Source organism: Tupaia chinensis, unplaced genomic scaffold (genome assembly GCF_000334495.1).
Source record: "Tupaia chinensis unplaced genomic scaffold, TupChi_1.0 Scaffold148698_1, whole genome shotgun sequence".
NCBI classification, from domain to species: Eukaryota; Metazoa; Chordata; class Mammalia; order Scandentia; family Tupaiidae; genus Tupaia; species Tupaia belangeri.
In genome coordinates, this window is record NW_006208547.1 from 1,481,556 (window position 1) to 1,499,185 (window position 17,630).

The 17,630-nt window shown below is 39.2% G+C and overlaps 1 protein-coding gene across 1 annotated transcript in view; it reads left to right on the forward strand.

Moving 5' to 3' along the window:
• Positions 1-17,630, forward strand: part of NKAIN3 (sodium/potassium transporting ATPase interacting 3) — a 453,115-nt gene that overhangs the window by 431,658 nt on the left and 3,827 nt on the right. The window contains exon 8 of the mRNA XM_006170605.2: positions 6,308-6,378. Coding sequence (XP_006170667.1) covers positions 6,308-6,378 — 71 coding nt within the window. The remainder of the gene's footprint in view (positions 1-6,307; positions 6,379-17,630) is intronic.

Sequence of the window (17,630 nt, forward strand, 5' to 3'; positions counted from 1 at the left end):
AGTAGCACCTAGCTGGGCTATATAACTTACTACAGTCATTAAATAGGTATTTTTAATGCATTTTTTTAATTTCAAGAAAAAAAGAGTTTTAGGGTTTTTGTTTGTTTTTGAGAGGTTTTTGCTATAGGGCGCATGTGCTCGCCAGAAAGACAGAGAGACAGGGAGACAGAAAGTGAGAAATCACCCCCCCAGGGGGGATGGCCACACCACAATCCGTTCTCCTCCATTCTCCTCTCGGGATCGTGGGCACGCATGAACATGCACCCAGCATGAATTTAAGCCGCCAGATCTGGGACTCGAACAGTAGTCAACTGCATGAGAGTCCAGTGACATAGCCATTATGTTAACTGCTGGTCCCCAACAGTTTTAGTTTTGATAGATCAAAATAAAAAAAATGTTAAGAGAAATTTGCTTAAAACTAAAGCCAGGGAAAAGGTTAGGATTCAGTTCAAACAGTGGGTAGATGTACTTCTATACAGTTCAAGAAAAGACAAAAATCCTTAAATCTCAAAAACAAAGCATAGAAGAAAATCAGTAATGTTTCAATCAAAAGTCACAAAATTCTATTTTTTTTTGGGGGGGTACTCTTATTTGTGTGTGTCTGACTTTAGTTTTCCTGGTATAGCATTCCCTTCAGAACTTCTTGGAGAGCTGGTCTGATGTGGTGAATTCTTTCAGATTTTGTTTACCTGAGAATGTTTTGGTCTTTTCTTCCCATATAAAGGATAATATTTCCAGATATAGTATTCTTGGTCGCAATTGTTTTTCACGTAACACTTTGAATGTATTTTCCCATTCTTTCCCTGCTTGCATTGTTTACAATGAGAAGTCCGACATTAGCCTGATGGAATGTCCTTTGAAAGTAACTTGATGTTTCTCTCTTGCCAATTTTAGTACCTTACCTGTCTGTGGTTTTGATCAATCTGGCTATGATGTGCCTTGGAGAAGATCTTCTTGGGTTTATTCTATGTGTGGTCCTTTGTATTTCTTGGGTCCGGATATTTGAATGCCTTTCTAGGTTTGGAAAGTTTTATTCCAGTATTTCATGGATTAGATTATCAATGTCCTTATTAGTTTCTTCACTTTCTGGTGTACTGATTATCTGGATGTTTGAGTGTTTTATGGTATCTAGTATTACTCATACATTATTCTCTTTTGGGGGTTATTTTCTCAGATCATGCAGAAGATCAAATCTCAGATGCAGAAGACAGAACCTCTGACCTAGAAAAATTCACCAAAAACATCCGTGCCAACTCTTACTTGTGCTAATTTTTTTTCCTACAATTTATTTCACATTTGCAAGTTTTAATATTCAGAGTACACAGAATTTGAGTTCACTATACTGCAAGTCCCTATGCCCTCAATTTTCCCTCTATCTCCCCATGTCTTCCATGCCCATTTTTCTGCTGAAGATTCTTATCTAGTGTTCTTGCTGTTACAACTGCAGGTTTCATGGGATGTTTCCATTCTTAATCTCCTTTTCTAATACCTTTGAACTACCTGTCCTTGTCTCTTCCATTCGCTAATATCCATCCCCCTATTTCCACTGAACGAAGCTTAATTCCACATCTTACTCTTGTAAATGCATAGTTGCTTCACTTTTTGATCAGTACAATATGGCTGCCTTTTTTTTTTCAAACTTAATCAAAAGCTGTAATTCTTTTCTACTGCACTGTTTTAAAGTCTTTTATTTAAGCTTCTTTTTGTTAGTCTTCATTTTTAAAGCATTTAACAGCATTTTTAAAATAGGAATCTGTAAACTCGACCTCCATTTTCTCTTTAATTTACCCCTTTACTTAAACTATCATCTTTCACTCTAGCCAAAGAAAAGTGTTGACAGATGCCTAACAAACTAATTTTTTTAGATATGAAAACATCATCTCCTACTGAATTTATAAACTTCAAAGTGTTGATAGATGCCTAACTAATTTTTTTAGATATGGAAACATCATCTCCTACTGAATTTATAAACTTCTTGTCTCATTGCTGTGTCCCATCTATAAATAATTCGTGAGGTTTTCAGTTTCTTTATGACCTACTTCTCAATGATTCCTCCTTTGTAGTTACATTTGTTGTTGTTGTGGTTAGTCTTGTCTAGTTCAGAATCTTGATCATTTAAGTTTTATCTGAAAATGACATTTTATTTTCGGAGGTGTACAAATTTTACACTGCTCTAGAGTCTGATATGCAAAGTGCAGTTCATTTATATTGTTGACTGGGATGAACAGACGTCCTAGTTTGGTCAAAACAGTTTCTACTTAAACAAATTACTCTCACAGTCTGTCTGGTTTAGACATTATTATAGATTTTCTAATTTTAAATGAAATACCATTATTGTTATTTGTATTAGTAAGATCTAAAATGGGTAAGCAAACAAGACTTTTAGCCTTCTCAAGTCATATGAGATGCATGTTCCATGAAGAGACTTCTTTTTATTTTTATTTACTTGTCTTTTACTTATCAGAGGACACACATGCTCACCAGAGAAAGCCAGAAAGAAAAAGTGAGAAACCACCCTCCCATGGGCAATGGCCACTTCACAATCCCTTCTCTTCTATTTCTCCTCCTTCTCAGCATTTTGGGCACACACACATGAGCCTAGTATGTTTCTCAAGCTTCTGGGTTTGGGGCTCAAACAGCACAATCAACCATGTGGACTCCAGCCACCTAAACAACCACACCACAGGCTGGTCTGAGACTTTTTCTCTTAATGTAAAGTTAAATCTGTAAGAAAACTAAGAACTCTGCTCTGCTCTCTTTTCCCAAAAACTTAGAAGATACAACATAACTAGCAATTTCCTTCCAGAGAGCATGCAGGCTAGTCACTAAGAACAATAATAATAATAAGTTTTAGACAGGGTTGGTGGAAACATGGGTAACTCCTTCTAGTCTGAGATATAGGTGGGAGAAGTACTGGAAGCTGTTGTCTCTACCACCAACTCCTCCCATCAGACCACAAATGTTAGGGTCAGTGGGGAGCACCCAGAAGTATGGGTTAATGTGTTGTCCCATTTGTGAAAGAGAAGTTTCTCAAAGAGGTAAAATAATGATGTCAGTTTTATATGCCAGATTATAATGTCAGCTATTTTATTCAATAAAGATATCATTTTTAAAATATATTGGGTCATCAGGAAAGTCATGAAAGTTACAGAAAAACATGTCATGACTTTCTTGATGGAATATTTCATGGAATAAGAGTACACCTTTTAGATGATCATTTCATCCAATGATATTCTTAATGCTATGACAATTTTATTAAGAAATAAATACTAGAGGCTGGTAGGTGGTGTGGTGGTTAAGGTGCTGGACTCCTGTATGGCCGACCATGGTTTGAGTCCTGGACCTGGTAGCTTGCTTTCTCACTTTCCATTTCTCTTTCTCTCTCTGCGTCTCTCTCTGGTCAAATTAAGTACTACTACTAATAAATTGAATTAAGTAAGTAAATAATTCTTTTTTTTAAAAAAAAACAAACTTTAAAAATACTAAAGATAGAATTATTTGTTTTATGGAAATAATACAAATACAAATGCTAGTAGAGTAAAACATGTGGGTAGAAAAAAAAAACAAAAAACAAAAACAGTGTTCTTACTAGATTATGAAACTTATGAAGCAAAAATTTGTTTGAATTCAAATGCACTGGTAACTTTTATATGCATCTCAATAAAGCTTCAATATTCCACCAATAAAAATAGAACTCTGTTTATATATATATAAATATATATACACACATTTAAAATAAATAAATTAGAAAATTTGGGGGATGAAGCTGATGTTGAAAACAAAAAGAACTTCAGCATGATAGAATATACTTTCTCTTTCCTACTCTTCATCAGTCTGAGTTCAGAATATTTCAGCCTTTGAACAGCTACTTTATAAATCAAGTTTCTCACAATGGTTGTATTTTTACAAGTAAATCTATAGTTTAGTTGTATTACATTCAAGATCAATTGAAAAACATAATTGATTAATTAGCAAACAATATACTCCCAAAAGGTACCTTTTAGAGCTTTTAGTAAACTGCAGTATTTGAAAAATGATAAAAAGGAAAACATTGAAGTTTATTAATAATGGGAACTCAAATATACAAGATTTAAGGACAAGCAGATGGCTAGTGGTTATGTTGCTGAACTCCCACACAATCAAACACAGTTCAAGTCCTAGACCCAGCAGCTTAAAACTCATGAGTGCGTGTGTGTTCGTGCCCAAAATCCCAAGGGGAAAATGGAGGAGAAGGGGTTGTAATGTGGCCATCTTCCCTGGGAGGTGACTTCTCACTTTCTGTCTCGCTGTCTCTCGGGTGAGCACATGCACCTTATAGCAAAAATCTCTCAAAAGAGTATATATATACAAGACTTAATGTCCTGTTTTTACAATTTCTCTTCAAATATCTTGACTTGAGAAAAGATTCTTTTAATGAAGCTTATGTTTATTTGTTGTTTTTAATTAATGTATTTATTTCTTCCATGAGAGAGAAAGAGAAAGACAGAGAGACAGACATAGCCCTACAAAATTGTACCACCACACCTGGGCCTGGTCATTCAATCTTTAGTCAATGCAATTCTCCTTCTAAAATTTCACCAATTGGTCAACAGGATAAGGTAATGGGGATTTAATTGAATATCTAACCTGATAAAAATTCAGTCCAATCTTGCTAATTAATGCAATTTTCCTAAAATTTCACCATTTGGTCAACAGGATAAGGTGATGGGGATTTAATTGAATATATAACCTGATAAAAATTCAGTCCAATCTTGCTATTTAAATAGTGCTTTAAGGGAAATAGCAGGTGGTATGGTGGCTGGCACTGGGATAAAAGCAAACCTTTCAGATGTTCATTCTAAGGTACTGGCACTGGAATAAAAGCAAACCTTTCAGATGTTCATTCTAAGGTACTCCCACATGGCCAACCATGGTTCGAGTCCTGGACTCAGTGCCTGGAATATTCACACTAGGCATGTGCGTGTATATGCCCAAAATCCACAGAGGAGAATGGAAGAGAGGGGGCTGTGTCGTGGTCTTCCCCTCTAGGGGGTTATTTCTCATTTTTCCTCTCTCTGTCTCTCTCCAAGAAACTCACATGCCATGTAGAAAAACAAAAACAAAAAAGTGCTTTAAGCACTGATTATTCTCTAGTGAAAAATTTGTGTCTCAGATTGACACTTCACCACTTTTCTCCTTAAGGTGGTGTTGAGGTAACTTGTGTACCTGGTAGAAGTTAGATAGGTTCCAGCTCTTCTTATCTCCAAGAGGGTTGCATGGAAATGTCTGCTTGCCACCTGGCTGCTAACAGCCCAGAGGCCCCCAAAGCTTCTATCTACAGAGCATGCTGGTGAACCTTTGATTAGCCGAGGCTTGCTTCACTTCTTCCAAAGGCAGTAAAAGGATAGAACAGGTCAAAAACTGACAAGAGTAAAGCTAGTCGAGCTTCAATAGAAATTCAGAAGAGGTTAACATACTCACTGCAAATTACAGTTCATTGCAATGCCTGTCTTGAGCTGAGGATCTGATGCAATATTTGCATAAGGTGTACCTGAGTCAATATGAACACACACACACCCGAGAATATACCTGGGTGCATAAATATGTTCATGGGAGAATACTATAGTCCAATCAACCTTGGTTTAAAGAAACTAATATTTTAATGAACTATAAAACCAGAGAAACAAATTAAGACCATTCATGTACATTATCAGTGGGAAAAAATATTGAGGTTTTGATTAAAACAGAAAGAAATTAGAAAAACTATTACCAAGACTAGAAAGTCTGGACAGACAGTTCAAGTCCCATGCTATCCAAGAGGATATAAGGTCTTGCAAAAGGCAAATGCTTGTTTCTTAGGGGTGACTTGAAAGCAGAAGACATGGAAGTAGATTATATGACCTCTCAAAAATCTTTCCAATGATGCAATAAATATCCTTAAGAGAAAAAAAAAGATTCTGGCAATAAGAAAAGAAAGTATATTTTTTGATGTATAGGGAGAAAGGGCATTATCTATATACCTATGGCCAAACACATTTAAAGTCCCATGCTATCTAATATTACTTAGTTTTTTTATTGAAACCAATAACAAAGATGTTCAGATCATAAAAGCCCAGGTTCTTTGTGTATCTTTAAAAATATCCCCTCATTTTTAATCACAGACAATATTTTAGTAGTCCCGTACACTAAATATAGATTTTTTTTTTTACGTTTTGTGGTAAAAATATATTCTTGTTTATTTTATTCCTATTTAGTCTCCTTTAAACATTTAGTACTATGTGTGTTTTGTCTCCACATTTATTCATATTGGGCTGTGTTATATTTTCAGTTGATTTCATAGGTGGACTTGATACACACTCCTACTACCAGGATCATGTTGAGTTAAAGCCTGTTAAACCTGTAAGTAAAGGTGTGATGATGTGAAAAATATTAATCCTTCTAACGTGGCCAAAACTAACCAACCTAAAATAATTTGGACCTACTACTACTAATCATTGGTTTAACTTTCCACTCATATTTAAACACACCTTTCACATGTAACCCAACATTATCATTATTACTATTCTTTCTAAAAAGGATTTGAAGTAGGTGACATGGTTTATATTTCTAAAATGGTTTACCTTAGTTTCCCTATCAATAGTTGGTTGCCAAGTGGAAAAAAGAAATTCTTTAGTCTGCCTACAGAAAGACTAAGCTTGCTGGGGCAACTTGACAGAGTGGCAAGAGAGACCTGGGGACGAATCCAAGCTCTATGCATGTGACCTCATGTACGGCCCCTGATGTGTGTCACTGAGACTGGTTCTGTCATTCCTAATATGGTTTCATGGGGTGAGGGAGGGGTGAAATGGATAATACGTGTATAATATATAGTGTACAATTGCCTATTATTATTCCTAGAACTCAAGGGTTTTGTTTTGGTTTGGTTTAGGAATTTTTCATTTTTATTTATTTATGTTTTTGCTTTTGTTATTTATGTTTTAGCTTTTGCTAGAGGGTGTGTGCACTCACCAGAGAGAGAGAAAGTAAGAAATCACCTCCAGGGAGTACAGCTATGCCACAACCCCTTCTCCTCTTCGGATTTTGGGCACACATGCACACACATTAGGTGTGATTTCCAAGCTGTTGGGTCCAGGACTCAAACTGCCCAGTCAGCCATGTGGGATCTAACATCTTAACTTCCATGTCGTCTGCTGGCCCCAGAACTGTACTTGACAAGTTCAGGAGCAAGTTTTCCATCTTCCTAGAGGACATGGAAAAAAGTCAGCAAGAACAACAAAAACAAAGTCACCTAAAACTTGACATACGTCAGCCGAGTACAAGGAAGGACTCTTGGTCATGATTGATAGAAGACTAAAAGACAAGGAAATACATACAGCAACGTGATTCCTAGAAAACTCTAAGTAGTAAATAAACAGTGGTATGAAACAATAATACAGTTGTCTATTATCATATACTAATCACTTTGCATATATTGTTTCAATCTTCATGGAGATACTGTAATGTACTAATTAAAATTTCCATTTTATTGATCACAGAAAAAAAAAATAAAAATAAAGCACTGAAGCTCATAGAGGTTAGGCAACTTTCTCAAAGTATGTTGTGAAGGTGGCTCTCTCCTGGAGGATAAACTACAACCCAGCCTGATATGGTGAACTTGCTTGAATGATCTTCCTGTTCTTTCAGCCCCATGTTCTGGATGCCATGGCAATGGAGGAAAGTATGTAAAAAGTCACAGAGATAGGGACCAACAGTTAGTGTAACGGCTATGTCACTGGACTCCCATGTAGTCAGCCACGGTTCACGGACCCGGTGGCTTAAAACTCATGCTGGGCGCATGTGTGTGCGTGCCCAAGATCCCGAGAGGAGAACAGAGGAGAAGGGATTGTGGCATGGCCATCCCCCCTGGGGCGGGGGGGTGATTCCTTGCTTTCTGTCTCTCTGTCTCTGTCTGGCGAGCGCACACGCCCTATAGCAAAAAAAAAAAAAAAAAAAAAAAATATCTCTCTGTTTCTCTCTGTCTTTCTGGTGAGAGCACACACCCTATAGAAAAAAAAAAAAAAAAAAAAAGTCACAGAGATAGTGAACACATGTGAAAGGCTTCATCTGCTCCTGGTTTGCCAGATGATTCCTGCCCAAATCTGTAACCTCCTCCCAACATCTTTGGGGATTAGAACCCTGAGAAATGTACACTGGCTCCTCTACCTCCCCAGGTTGGGTTAATTTTATTCTTGCAGAATGATCTAAAGGAAACCTAGTTCACGGGCTACACAAATCAGCACTGTGCCTGCCACATGACAGATGTGTAAATGGATTTTGGTTTCTTAAAGAGAATCCCATTTGGAAAACTGTCCACCCTATAAAACACTCCAGGACCAAGCAGTCACTACCCCATTACTCACACTACTGAGTACCCATAAAAGTTGTGATTCAAAAGTTGATATTTGTGGATTTGGGGAACGTGACAGGGATTGTGACAGAAATAAAGATAATCGGTGCGTTGGAAGTGAGAAAAGAACTGAAACAATGCCTAGTGGTGACTGGGAGAGTCTGTATATATTTGCTAAGTGATAAGAGGATGAGCAATTTCTTTTTCTTCACCTCTACTGTGAAAGAATACTTCAGCAGAGAAATTGCAATATGAAAAATGTCGCAGTGTAAGAGAGATGTTTCTATTAGGAAAGGTTATTAAAAAATGCAATTGATTAATGTTGATAAGGAATCTCCCTTCTTAAATGATTTTAAAGAATGGGCTCACATATACCTATATTTCTCAAAGGCGTTCTGTGGCATGACCCAAAGGCAAGAGACTTCTACTTATATTCTCTACAGTCCTTTCCATCTCTGTGAATCAGCAATACATTAAACAGCCTCTTAAGATCACCTAAAAGGCTTTGATGAACTCTGCTACATTCTTAAAGGGTTTCCTCACATCCCTGTTATGCGGAACTCATGGCATTTTAGCTGAAGGTAGCATACACTACAGGCTGCAGAAAGCAACGAACAAGTTTCTGCTTTGACAGATTATGCATATTATCATGTCAAATAACTAAGGAATGCCTTTCACTCGTAAAGGAACTGGGAATCTGAAGGATCACACTAAGCTCGCATTGAAACCACTGTGCACGTAACAAGTTAAGCAGTTGGTATCTGTGTTCCCCACCAGTACGCAAATACCGCCGCATTTATCCAGTCGGCATCTGTCAGCCTGCTGATTCTTTATAATAAGGCCTTTATCCCGGATTTTGTTGTACCCCGCTCAGTGACGCCGTATCACAACCCAGCAACCGCGTGGAGAAAAAGCCAACTTCTGTACTAAATTGTTAAAAAGGGGAGTGAGCACTGGTTCTTAACTTTCATTAAGCCTCTTTAGTTTTTTAAGGTACAAAGCCAGATTTTTTGAAGTCACTTCATTAAGGGGATCAGAAGAACCCTTAACATATTTCCAGACACATGTATGTGAACAGACAGCTTTCAGATCTAGATGGGTAGTTACAAGCCAGTCGTCCATACACAGATAATACTGTGGAGCTGTACAGGGAGCCTTCATCGTCCTGTCTGAGTGTATCATTGCTCTTAATCACAAAGTGTACCTTTCAAGTGTCTAGAGCCAACTTGTACATAAATGTGTATTTTGGGGTAACGTTGTGATTGGGATGAGGGGGTTCGCATATGGATTTGCTCTGTCTCTTTGATTTTAGAATACTAACATCAAACTATCAAGGCCCACTGGTTAAATAAATTAGTTTAGGCCACTACAGCCACTGATTGGTTACCTACAATGTACTAACTAGGCACTGACCTGAACACTACAGATACAAGGATAAATAATACTTGGACTTTGACCTCCAATAACTAAGGATCTCGGAGGGGAGATCTACCTAGAAATAAGTATTGAATTGATACAAAATATTGCCCCAGGGTAATTGTATGCAGAAGAAGGAATGGTTACTTCTGGGTGAAGAAAGGCTTCTCTAGGAGATGAAGCCTGAGCGGACTGGAAAAGCAGTGTGGAGTCTATCAAAAACAAAAACACAGGGCCAGCAGTAGCATGGTGGTTAAGGCACCGGACTCCCACATGGTTACCATAGTGAGTCCCGGATCTGGCAACCTGAAAAATCACTCTGGATGTGTGTGCATGCATGCCCAAAATACCAAGAGGAGAATGGAGAAGAAGGGACTGGGATGTGATCAACCACCCTGGGGAGTGATTTCTCACTTTTCTTCTCTATATCTCTCTTCGAGGAGCACAAAAACCTAAATAAATAAATAAATAAACAAACAAACAAAAATACAGCCACTTTGAAAGTAGGTTTGTCAAGTCCTTACAAAACTAAACACATACATGGTCCAGCAATTGTGCTCCCTGGCATTTACCTTAAAGAGCTGAAAATTCAGGTTCATACATAAACCCACCACAATGTTTATAGCAGCTTCGTTCATTATTGCCAAAACTTGGAAGGAACCAAGATGTAGGTGAAGGTTGAACTGTGATGCATCCCTAGAAGAGAAATGAACTACCAAGTCATGAAAGATATGGAGGAAACTTAAGTGTATATTTCTAAGTGAAAGAAACCAAACTAAAAAGGATACATCCTATATGATTCCAACTACATAATATGTAGGTAAAGGCAAAACTATGGAGTTGGGGCACAGAAGATTTTTAGGGTGCTGAAACTGTTCTGTATAATACTATCATGGGAGATTCATGTCATTAGACATTTGTCCAAACCCGTAGAAAGTACAATGCGAAGAGTGGGCCCTAATATAAACTATGGAATCCAGCTGATCACGATGTGTCAAAGCAGATTCACCAAGAGCAATAAATGTAACATTTTGCAGGACAAGCAGTTGGTGTAACGGCTATGTCACTGGACTCCCATGTAGTCGACTGTGATTCAAGTCTCAAACCGAGAGGCTTAAACTCATGCCGGGTGCATGCGCGTGCATGCCCAAGATCCCAAGAGGCAAATGGAGGAGAAGGGATTGTAGTGTGGCCATCCCCCCTGGGGGGGTGATTTCTCGCTTTTTGTCTCTCTTTCTCTCTCTGTCTTTCTGGCAAGCACACGTGCCCTATAGCAAAAACCTCTCCAAAAATAAATAAATAAATAAATGTACAACTCTGGTGGCTGTTATCAATAATGGATGACTCAGGGAAGAAGAGTACATGGGAAGTATCTCAATCTCCCTCTCAGTTTAGCTGTGAATCCCAAATTGCTCTTAAAAAATAAAATCTTTGGGGCCAGCAGATGATGTAGCTGTTATATCACTGGACTCCCACATGGCTAACCATGGTTTGAGTCCCAGATCTGGTAGTTTCAAAATCACACTGGCTAAGTGTGTGCATGCCTAAGACCCCAAGAGGAGAATGGATGAGAAGGGATTGCAGCATGGCCCTTTGCTCTGAGGGATGATTTCTCACTTTCCCTCTCATCCCTCTCACTGTCTCTGTCTCTTTCTCTCTCTGGCAAGCACATGCACCCTAAAGTAAAAATCTCTTAAAAAAAAAAAAGTAAAAAATAAAATCTTTAAAATTAAAAAAAGAAAGAAAACAGTGGTCCCTACCATAGAGGCTGATTTTCTGGATCCTTCTGCAAAGGACAAAGTTACAATTCATGACCATCTAGTCCGGTGTTTGCCATAATACTCACTTACAGTGAGCAAACCTTTAAGAGGCAGATGCTTAAGCAAATCAGGAGTCTTGTAAATTCCTAATAAGTATGCTAAAATATCTTCCACAGCCATTGACCCACCATCTAAAATGACATTACTCTTTATGCCTAAAGCGATAGAAATGCTCCCAGTGGTTGTCCTCTGGGTCTGGCTTAGAGACATGTGACACATAGATTGGGGTAGCCTGTGCTGGGATCGATTATCTTGCCAAGGCTGCCAATGATGGGGTATAACTTTCATTGTAACTCAAGCAGGGTCTTACCTGGACTCCTCCATCATGCTCCCATACAAAGGTACCATCTCTCATTAGGAGAAAGAGCTGGTATTTTTCTTATCATTGGAACACAGTCAAGTGGCTTTGAAAAGGACCCCCACATTGGATTATAGTGAAGGCAGTATTAAAAATGGAGAGCTAACAAAAGCAGATTTGCCCCCTTAGGAAGAAAAATAGCATGGCATAAATTCATACAGCTATGAAAAAGATATGGACTTTCAAAAACCATCATAATGTGTAACTAAATTAAAGTTTGTCAAAATCGTGACTGGTATATTTCCATCAAGATGGTTAGCAACTGGGTAGTGGGGATATTAAACTCCATGTAGCAGTAATTCTTTGCATAAAAATAATTAGACTAAGGCAGTTTATCAAAGAAAGATAGCAGCTGAATTCCAGAGCCGAGATGTGCTGCAGAGGTAGAGTCAGATCTGATTATGTTAGAAATTTCCATGAGGAAGGCGCCCCGTGACTGCCTTTAAGAAAGAATTGATGAGAAAGGCTGACCCCAAGCATCTCCGTCACTCTTAGCTAGTCTTTTTCTTAGGCTTCCAAATGAGAACTTGAACTTGACTTTTTGATATCTTGACTCGTCTGATTGCCTTTGCTGGAGGCTAATTTTTCTTCACAAAAAAATGCTACTCACTATGTGGCCTCTGCTGATTGAGCGGCTGCTGTTACTACTGAGTGCTGGAAGACTGACAAGCTGGTCCCTATTTCAGGTGGGCACTGCAGCCACCTCTGTGGGTGTCTTCACTGCCAATTCTCCACCTCCAACAGTCCAGACCCACAGGAAACCCACCTGTGTTGACCAGACAGAAGCAGAGGAAGTCATGTCTATCTCTTCTAAGAACAGATGGTTTGTGTCAGTGTCCCTGCCTGTAAGTGTGTGTCTGACCGGTTTGCAATTTAGTGTCTTGAGCAAGCACCAAGTAGTAGGGCAGATCAGGAGTATGTGTGTGTGTGTGTGTGTAAAAGTTAGAGAGTTGGAATGGGACTTGAAAAATACGTGGAGAGCATGCCCAAAATTCTGATGGAATAGACAAATGGGGGAGGGATTGCAGTGTGATCACCCCATTGTGGAGTGCTTTCTACCTCTCCCTTTCCCTGTCTCTGGTAAGTGCACACCCCCTGGCAAGGGGAAAAATGAAATGTCACCCGCCCACCTTCAAAAAATCTAGTTCTTCAGCCATGTGTCAGTGAACTGCTGCTGAGGGAACCTAAAGATGAATAAAATGATAACTCTGTCTTTATTTTGTTTTCATTGATAGCTTTCACACTTTAAGATTTATCTACACAGAGGGCGTGCAAGCTCTGTAAAGGTCTGTGTGCTGTCAGTCCCCTGGGGCATGCAGAGTAAGGCAGCTGTGATCTGCTCCTAGCAATCCCTGACCCAATGTTCCCATAATGGAGTGTGGAATTTCATTCTCTGAAGGCTTCAACAGGCCCTGGAAATGGAAGGAACTTGCGGAGACAACTCCTTACTTGTCCTGCAGGAGGAATAGGCTACCTGGGTGCCATGTTACTGAGACAAACACAGCAGCTTAGGATTCATTGCTCTCCCTAGCTTTGGAACTCTTATCTTTGTCACTGACATTACTAACTGTAATCAACCATAAGAAGTAGAAATGCTATTTCAGGGGCCACTGTAAAAAGGCATCTTTTATTACAAAACTGTGATAATCAAACCTAGCATGGTATTGAAACAAAAACAGACATGAGGACCAATGGAACAGAGTAGAGACCCCCAGAAATAAACCCCAAAACATATAGCCAACTGATCTTTGACAAATGGTACCAGCCAATCCAGTGAGAAAAGGAAAATCTCTTTAGCAAATGATGCTGGGAAAACTGGGTATTCACCTGCACAAAGATAAATCTGAACCCTTATCGGTCACCATTAACGAAAATCAACTCAAAGTGGGTCAAAGATCTAAACCTAAGACTACAAACTATAAAACTACGGGTGGAGAACACTGGGGAAACTCCGAGAGACATTGGTAGGTAAAGACTTTTTAAGCAAGACTCCCAAAGCACAGGCAATAATACCCAAAATACACAGCTGGGATTACATCACATTAAGAAGTTTCAGCATAGCAAAGGACACTGTAATTATTGTGAATCGACAACCCTCAGAATGTGAGAGATTTTTTGTTAACAGTGCCTCAGATAAGGGACTGATAACTAAAATACACAGTGAACTCATATGGCTTACCTGGAAGAAAATGATTAACCCAATTAAAAGATGGAAAAATGAGCTGAATAAACAACTCTCTAAGGAAGACATACAAATAGTCAAAAAGCATTTGAAAAAATGCTCAACATCCTTCATCATAAAGGAGGTGAAGATCAAACCACAATGAGATACCACCTAATCGTAGTCAGAATGGTGAGGATGAAAAAAACAAAAATGATAAGTGCTGGTGGGGATGTGGTGAAAGAGGAACACTCCTACATTGTTTGTGGGAATGTAAATTGGTCCAGGCACTGTGGAGACAATATGGAGTTTCCTCAAAGACCTTCAAAAAGAACTACCATATCATCCAGCAATTCCACTCCTGGGTATCTACCCAAAGGACAGGAGAATGCTCAGTCAGAAAAGCATTTGCACAACTATATTTACTGCAGAATTATTCCAGATTGCTAAAACATGGAGCCAACCCAAATGTCCACAAACAGATGAATGGATTGAAAAGTGTGGCACTCATACTCCTTGGGATACTATTCAGTCATAAAAAACAACAAGACCCTGGCATTTGATAGAAAGTGGACAAATATGGAAGACTTTCTGCTGAGTGAAGCAAGTCAGGCTATGAAATAGAGACATTGTGTGTGTCACCTGAACATATACCTACTGTCTGCACTCTATGGTAGAGACTGAAAGACTGGAGGACATAAAAGCATTGAAAATTGTTATGGACACTAGAGACAAAGTGGAAGGAGAGTGTGGAAGGGGGAGAGCATAGGAAAGGAAATTTAGGGGAATAATAGAAAATTAAGACATTTGTGGGACAAAAATACAGTTTATTATCTGTTGATGAGGATGCGTATAGCATTCTTAACTGGGCTGGACTGAAGTGTATAGCTGGGTAAAGTCCCTTTATAATCTAAATGATGTACAGCGATTGAATGTATACATAATAATAAATAAAAATGCAAAAAAAGAAAAAAAAGGCATCCTAATATGCAGTCCCTTGACCACATAACAGTGAAGTGGTGGTATTTCCACACCTTATGAGGTTCGGACTTGTCACTACCACAGTCAGTTCTTGCACCCTTACCTTATCCAGGAAGAAATAATGCCACTGACAATATAACTGTCAGCACACAAGACCTCTGCCTTGACCAAGAGTCAGTCATCACCCTGTTCTCAGAGGGGACATACAGATCTTCTCTTTTGATATGCGGTATCTCTTTGTCCAAGACTCCTGTGGAGCCTGGTTCTCCCAGAGCCTCATGAAGTACATGAAGCCATTTTCCAAACTGCAAAAACTCTTATCTAAAATGCATCCTCCAGGAATTAGGTCAAGTCCAGACTGCCCCAGAACTCAGAGTACTTTTCTTGGTATTTGCCATTGATGGGAATGGTAAAGAAAAAAAGAAAAAGTTTAGGCGATGGAGTAGGTTTATGGTCCACTCCCTGAAAAATAAACAGTGACATGAGACCAGCAGTTAGCATAATGACTATGTCACTGGGCTCCCATGTAGTCAACACCAGTTCGCATCCCAGACCTGGTGGCTTAAAATTCACGCCGGGCACATGTGCATGCGTGCCCAAGATCCCGAGAGGAGAATGGAGGAGAAGGGATTGTTGGCCAGCCCCCCTGAGGGGTGATTTCTCGCTTTCTGTCTTTCTGTCTCTCTCTGTCTGTCTGGTGAGCGCACACACCCGAAAGCAAAAAAAAACTCTCCAAAAAATAAATAAAAAAAAAATAAACTGTGACACAAATAAGAATAAATTTATTTTGCCCTGTTTCTAGGAGAGAGTATCCTCTGATTTAAAACTAAAGGCAATTGGGAACCAGCAGTTAGCATAATGGCTATGTCTCTGGACTCCCAAGTAGTCGACCGCGGTTCGCGTCCTGGACCCTGTGGCTTGAAGCTCACGCCGGGCGTGCGTGCCGGGGATCCCGAGAGGAGAATGGAGGAGAAGGGATTGCGGCGTGACCATCCCCCCTGGGGGGAGTGATTTCTCGCTTTCTGTCTCTATGTTTCTCTCTGTCTGTCTGGCTAGCGCACGCGCCCTATAGCGAAAAAAAAAAAAAAACTAAAGGCAATGAATATAAACCAAATGTATTTAACTTACATATTTTTCATATTTATAAGTCAAAATATTTATAATCCTCATTATGGCAAGTTCTGGGGACAAGACATAAGAAATAAAACAATACAGTAAGAATGCACACACAAACAGAAGTGATTAGAAATGTAACAGAAAAAGATATTTACAGGCATATTGGAAGACACACTTCATTTCATGTATCTACCCAAAGGACAGGAGAATGCTCAGTCAGAAAAGCATTTGCACAACTATATTTACTGCAGAATTATTCCAGATTGCTAAAACATGGAGCCAACCCAAATGTCCACAAACAGATGAATGGATTGAAAAGTGTGGCACTCATACTCCTTGGGATACTATTCAGTCATAAAAAACAACAAGACCCTGGCATTTGATAGAAAGTGGACAAATATGGAAGACTTTCTGCTGAGTGAAGCAAGTCAGGCTATGAAATAGAGACATTGTGTGTGTCACCTGAACATATACCTACTGTCTGCACTCTATGGTAGAGACTGAAAGACTGGAGGACATAAAAGCATTGAAAATTGTTATGGACACTAGAGACAAAGTGGAAGGAGAGTGTGGAAGGGGGAGAGCATAGGAAAGGAAATTTAGGGGAATAATAGAAAATTAAGACATTTGTGGGACAAAAATACAGTTTATTATCTGTTGATGAGGATGCGTATAGCATTCTTAACTGGGCTGGACTGAAGTGTATAGCTGGGTAAAGTCCCTTTATAATCTAAATGATGTACAGCGATTGAATGTATACATAATAATAAATAAAAATGCAAAAAAAGAAAAAAAAGGCATCCTAATATGCAGTCCCTTGACCACATAACAGTGAAGTGGTGGTATTTCCACACCTTATGAGGTTCGGACTTGTCACTACCACAGTCAGTTCTTGCACCCTTACCTTATCCAGGAAGAAATAATGCCACTGACAATATAACTGTCAGCACACAAGACCTCTGCCTTGACCAAGAGTCAGTCATCACCCTGTTCTCAGAGGGGACATACAGATCTTCTCTTTTGATATGCGGTATCTCTTTGTCCAAGACTCCTGTGGAGCCTGGTTCTCCCAGAGCCTCATGAAGTACATGAAGCCATTTTCCAAACTGCAAAAACTCTTATCTAAAATGCATCCTCCAGGAATTAGGTCAAGTCCAGACTGCCCCAGAACTCAGAGTACTTTTCTTGGTATTTGCCATTGATGGGAATGGTAAAGAAAAAAAGAAAAAGTTTAGGCGATGGAGTAGGTTTATGGTCCACTCCCTGAAAAATAAACAGTGACATGAGACCAGCAGTTAGCATAATGACTATGTCACTGGGCTCCCATGTAGTCAACACCAGTTCGCATCCCAGACCTGGTGGCTTAAAATTCACGCCGGGCACATGTGCATGCGTGCCCAAGATCCCGAGAGG